Source organism: Procambarus clarkii, chromosome 1, assembly GCF_040958095.1.
Source record: "Procambarus clarkii isolate CNS0578487 chromosome 1, FALCON_Pclarkii_2.0, whole genome shotgun sequence".
Taxonomy (NCBI): Eukaryota; Metazoa; Arthropoda; class Malacostraca; order Decapoda; family Cambaridae; genus Procambarus; species Procambarus clarkii.
The window spans coordinates 64905812-64912079 of record NC_091150.1 but is presented as its reverse complement, the minus strand read 5'-3'; the positions used below and the strand labels follow the sequence as shown (position 1 = coordinate 64912079).

Sequence of the window (6268 nt, the reverse complement as noted above, 5' to 3'; positions counted from 1 at the left end):
ATTTGTGACCGATCAGCCAGAAAGGTCGATATTGTCTGCCAGAAAAAACAAGTGTGAAGGTAAATCTGGAATATTAATGCTTATTATAACTCTTGACAAAGAGCATTGAAATGGATAACGAGGAATGGTCATAGTCAAGGCCGAAGGTTTCATGACCTGAAGGTATTACGACCAAACAGCTGGTATACAAAAAGTTAAGCCACCAGGAGAAGAATTAAGTTATTTACCACAAGATCAGAAATTCCTTAAACAAGGGATTTTACGCATTTACCGCGTGAAGCTAATCCTAAGTATTTAAAACTTCCCAAGTTAAAAGAAATAAAAATATAAAATTTTATGAACACTTCTATATTCGATTAAATTTATTAAAATGTAGTCTAAACTAGTTACACTATAACCATCACACATCGGACGGATTATATAAAAAAAAATATAGATGTTCATTCATAGTTATCAAGGAGCAAACCGTCCTCAGACCAAATCCATTCCATACAGCGGTCGACCCCAATGACGTATTCATAAATTTTAGCATGCTGTTCATTGAAAACGGGAGTTTTCTCAATTATAAATTAATATTATAATATATTAATATATCGTGCATATATAGGCATAGGTTAGATTAGGTTAGGTATCTTGGTTCTATTGGCGATTATTTGTATTTATTGTACGTGGGTGAAGCATTTATACCGTTGTGGTTCGAACAAAATTCGTCAGAGAACAACCCGTCCTCGACTCAAGTCCATTACATTCAGCGGTCATGCCCACAGACGCATTCATAAATTTTAACATACTGTTTATTCAAAACGGGAATTTTCTCAAATATAAATTAATATTATAATATATTAGCATATTGTGTATATATAGGCATAGGTTAGGTTAGGTTAGGTGTTTAGGTTCTGTTGGTGATTATTTGTATTTGTAGTACGTGGGTGAAGCATTTATAGCGTTGTGATTCGAACGAAATTCGTCAGTGAAGCACTTGTTCCGGATATGTTCGAACGTCAGCAGTTATGAGTCGTGTGTAAACCGCTTTTCATTCATAAACAGGGGGTTTGGCGGGTGCATGGAATCACTTTTGGATCTTTGTTTGGAGGACGGGCTGCAGAGAAGCAGTTATTCCGGAAGTGTTCGAACGTCATCAGTTGTGAGTCGTGTGTAAACCGTTTTTCATTCATAAACAGTATGGGGTTTGGCGGGTGCATGGAATCACTTTTCGGTCTTTGTTTGGAGGACGGGCTGTCCGGAAACAAGTGCTTTACTGACGACTTTTGTTTGAATCACAACGCTGTAAATGCTTCACCCACGTACTACAAAAACAAATAATCGGCAACAGAACCTAAAAACGTAACCTAACCTATGCCTATATATGCACAATATGTTAATATATTATAATATTAATTTATATTTGAGAAAATTCCCGTTTTGAATGAAGAGCATGCTAAAATTTATGAATGCGTCTGTGGGGTCGACCGCTGGATGGAATAGACTTGAGTCGAGGACGGGTTGATCGTTTTACTGATTATATGTGAATGGTTCGGAGGTCGCCTCGAGGCTTTACAAGGTTACTTGGAGGAAGTGTCAGGCAAGGGCTGGCAGACGACCTGGTTGAGGATCCCTGATCACACCCGGCTTGTGACCTGCAGTTTATGGTCGGCGTCTGTTAGTCAGCACCTTTGGTCATCAGTAGCACAATGGAAGAGGAACACGAAAGTTTGTGTATTTTATTTTCTATAATGGTTACACTTTTTTGAACATTTGGTGAATTCCATTGGTCTATATTTGTGTTGGTTTCTATTTTTAGATATCCCTAGGCTACGTGTCCTCGTTAAAGTATTCTTTGCTAATCTTATATAAATAAAAATGGAAATGTTCGTTTGTTCAAAATCGCTTATCTCTGAAAATTACTTATCTTTTTCTTTAAAACTTTAACACAACGTTGCATTCGCATTTGAGCATGTTTTTATAGATATCACGTCTGTGACGAAGAATAGTATTTTTTTTTTAACTGTTTTTCACGAGATGAGAATCTTTGAAACCTCTTTACCGATTGCTTTGAAATTTTGACACAAAGTTGCATTCGAACAGAGGTGGTTTTTAAATACCTACTATATACATGCCTCATCTGACAGGATTTTTTTTTTCTTTAAAAACGGCGCCATCTGTCGGACGTAAGAGCAAAACACGCTTTTCAAAATGTTAAGATTTTATTTCAATGTTTTAGATTGTATTGATAAATTGATTTTTCCTAGATTATAATTTATTATTTGGATTTAGGTATTTTGTGACGTTGCGTTTGAACTGAACTGCGTTGTTTAACATAATGTTCATTTCGTGAGTATATATTTTTTTTATTTTTTTTAATTTATTTTAACTGTTCTTATTTCTCAGTGCAATTGGTGGTGAAATTGAGCAGTGTCGCTTGATCTACGTTAGAATTGTAATATTTAGTTAGTATTTATTTTTTTTTTTAAAACAAAACCAAAAAAAATTAAACGCGTTTACTTCAGATGTAAATGTGCAACAAACAGTTAGTAATCCACCGGCAACAACGTTAACTGCTTTCTTAGTTATGTCAAATGACGCGTTTGCAAAAACTGCTGTATTCGGAAGTTCCTACGTATTACACGTGGAATGCCAGTAGAAAATCATTTGAACGACGCAAACAAGGAGAGCGATTAGACCGACAACCTGGCATATTGAAATAAACAACGATAGGCAGACTATACACCGTGCATTCCAATAAAGGTTTTCTTTCTTCGCATGCTGTTAGTAAATGTGCCTGGATCCACGTCTTCCATCAATTGAGATTTGTCAACGGCTTTACACATGCTAATTTCCTTAGTGCATGTAAAGCTCTGAATTAATTGGAGAACGACAGACACTAGGATGTATGCATTAATGACACGTCACATCCAAATCAAATTCGTGCATTGTTTGCAATCATATTGACCATCAGCTCCTTCATCTCCAACAGAAATATGAGAGAAATATAAATAGCACATAGCTGAAGATATTGTCCGTCGAATTCGCAAGGAAAACTCAAATATGAACATGGATTTCGCGACAGAAATTTACAACGAAGCGTTGATAATGACTGAAGATTTGTGTTTAGAAATCGCGAACAAAGTTCTCAATTGGAAATGCTATTACCGAATCGATCTGCTGCTTCGTTCGATGTAGAATTGCGTCGTGAACAAAGTTACAACACGGGTGATCTGTTGTCGTATGTGCAATCAAATATTCCTAATCTAACGCTTGCGCGAAAAGGCATTTACCATCAATTCAAATTTTTAGTAACGGGCCTGGAGAAATCTTCTTTGATGTGCCAGGAAGAACTGGTATAACCTTCCTAATTAGATTGATTCTGGCAGCATTTAGATCCCAAAATGGCATTGCCTTGACACTTGCATCTTCCGGAATTGCTGCGACATTGCTACCAGGTGGAAGAACTGCTACCTCAGATTTGAAATTGCCATTGAACGTGCAATTCATTGAAACTACCACGTGCAATGTTTCAAAAGCATCCGGCACACGAACTTGACAAAACTATTCAGTAACACTCAAAGCGAGGCAGGCACATAAGTCCGTGGACACTGTTGAGGAAGCGGATGAAGCGGTTAATTATCCAACATAATTTTTTAATTCACTTGATCTGCCAGAGATACAATCACACCTACGGCAATTGAATATCGGCGTGCCAATTATCATGTTGTGAAATATCGACCAACCAAAACTTTGCCACGCCACGTGGGTTGCAGTAAAAAAAATCATTGACGTCGCAGAAGCAACAATCTTGACAGGACCTTACAAAGATGTACTCGCATAACTATGATTCCAACATATATGCAATTTGAACAAATCCAAAAGGGCCGTGACGAGGATTCTAACATGTGTCCGGGAGCATCCCAGACACTGCCTTAATCGACTGAGTTATGGATGTCTGGGATGCTCCCGGACGCAGGTTAGAATCCTCGTCAAGGCCCTAGGGTATTTGTTCATTTGATACATCACGTTAGTGTGATCTGTGTTAGATATATGCCATTTCACTTTAAGAGATTGCAATTTCCAATTAGATTTGCGTTTGATATCGCCATAAACAAAGCTGGGGCCAATCTTTAGAATTGTGCAGTTTATATCTAGACACGGATTGCTTCTCACATGGACAATTATATTTTGCGTGTTCTAGTCGGCAAACCATACAATCTCTCTCTCCACAGACAATGGAACAATAAAAAATATTGTATACCCACAAGCATTGTAAAATTAAACATATTAGAAACGTGCACTCTTCTTTCTTTCCCACTTGCAGACTGAGCCACAGCAACGCGTGGCGGGTACTGCTAGTTGTAAATATTTATTTTAATTTTCGCGTTTAGTACTCTGGCAAGTTACTATACACATTTTTAAGTATAACGTAACTAGTGGCCAATTGTCCTAGGTCAGATTCTGACCTGCTGATAACAAATACTCTCGTTTGTGAATAGTAACTTCAAAGATTAGTTATAAAAGTTCTAATATATTCCAGTGGAGTCCCGCAGTACGGAGGCCAGTCGTGTAGCGCAACGCAGGGAGGAATACGCTACGTGTAAGTATACTTCATCTATATTTTTATTTTCTTTCAAAGTTTGAACTCTAGTGATCCTTGCTGTGACTATTCTTCCAGCCAAGCATGGTAAGCGTCTTCCTTCCCGAGGAAAGTCTACCAGTCTGCTCGGCAAGCCTCTACCCGAGACTGAAAACCCGACTGCTGCTTATGTTCCTGCTTCTGATATATATTCCGGCGTGTCTGCTGCTGCTAGTCGTGCTTTTGACAACGCTGAAGCATATGTTCCCTTCTGTCTTGTCTACGCTCCTGGTTCCCGTGCCGCTGCTGCCGCTGCCGGCGAAGTCGTCCCCCCAGACACAACTTGCCCAAACTGCAAGGTAAACCTTCTGCTTCTTAAGCTTTTCATGGCATATTTAAAGTGAAAATCGCACAAACGGCATTGTTTGCCAAACATAAAGCTGTTAAGTGTCTAGATTTGTCCCGGTAAATGTCTCTTAATAAAGCTTTACTATCCCTTCATCCTCTTCCAGGAGGGTGAGGTAACTCGCAGGTTCGACATGTGTGGCCTGTTGTCCATGTTCTGTAAGCCGGAGACGAGGTGCCGGGTGTGTGGGTTCGTGGCACACAAGGAGTGAGCCCCTCGTCACAGCCCTGGGGGAGGTGTAAACCCTTAGAGACCTTCGGGGAGAAAAAAAACAAAATTGTATAATTTTTAATGGTTCTTGAATGCCTCAAATTTAAAAATTTTTTTAATGTGTGGTAAAGACGATAACGGCAATTGCCGGCATGTTTTAATATTTATAATGTTGTACATTTTTAGATTGACTTTCTGTAAGTGGCTTTATTAAGCCTGTAGAATTACATAATTTCCTAAATGAACTATTAAATTTTACTACAAAAGCTTCGCACTTCTATTGACCTCACTGATTCGGCGCTACTTCACCACGTGACTGTCTCAAAGGCGTCATAATCACTAGAGTAATGGTTACATAATTCAATCTAAGACGGTAAATACGCTTAAGACAGCCGTTCTGAAAGCAAAAGATAAGAGACATGCCCAGCCTTAAGACCATGGTATGTGACACTATACTTCATGTGGTCTTCAAAGTGACCTTAATATGCTTGGAAATTGTTCCCACTTAGGACAGGTTCTCCCTCCGTCCTCCATCTGGTCATGGCACCTCCCAAGCGGCTCCTCTTTCCCCCCCCCCTCCCTCCTTGGGGGTGGAGTCCACACTTCATTGTGTTAATGAGGAGGGTTTACAGGCGCCACTGTACGTAGTGGGCGCACAATGAAAAAGTTAGATTTAATATAATCTGATTAAATGTGGAAGTGGGAGGTCTGGGTTGTGAACCTTTTCAGATCTGACACTAGCAGGCAATGAGTTGGGAGGGGGGCAGTTGTTATAGGCTTGGGAATCTTTCTAATGGGTCAGTAGTTGCCGGTGTATATCAAATGTCACCATGACGTTGACAGCCTTTCTGTACCTTTGGTAGTAAGGAGGATGGTTGCGGGACAGTTGCCACCCCCTGTCTATATTAACCTAGTTGTGGTTGCGGGGGTTGAGCTCTGCTCTTTCCGGTGCCTTTAAACTGTCAATTTTTTGTCATATATATATATATATATATATATATATATATATAATATATATATATATATATATATTTCTGTTTGTCTCTGTTTACTGGTTTACGTCCTCATATGACGGCCCAAGTGTTAAA

The 6268-nt window shown here is 39.1% G+C and overlaps 1 protein-coding gene across 1 annotated transcript; it reads left to right on the top strand.

Annotated features, from left to right (window-relative positions):
* Positions 1-1558: 1558 nt before the first annotated feature.
* Positions 1559-5446, top strand: LOC138358922 (uncharacterized). The gene is made up of 4 exons (XM_069317369.1): positions 1559-1710; positions 4526-4585; positions 4664-4923; positions 5077-5446. The coding sequence occupies exons 1-4, from the start codon at positions 1692-1694 to the stop codon at positions 5179-5181; spliced, it is 444 nt and encodes a 147-aa protein (XP_069173470.1). The 5' UTR covers positions 1559-1691; the 3' UTR covers positions 5182-5446.
* The last annotated feature ends 822 nt before the right edge of the window (positions 5447-6268 follow it).

Coding starts and splice junctions, on each gene's coding strand:
- LOC138358922 (XM_069317369.1), top strand. Junction 4,586..4,663: donor CAGGGAGGAATACGCTACGT/GTAAGTATACTT, acceptor CTATTCTTCCAG/CCAAGCATGGTAAGCGTCTT. Junction 4,924..5,076: donor CAACTTGCCCAAACTGCAAG/GTAAACCTTCTG, acceptor ATCCTCTTCCAG/GAGGGTGAGGTAACTCGCAG.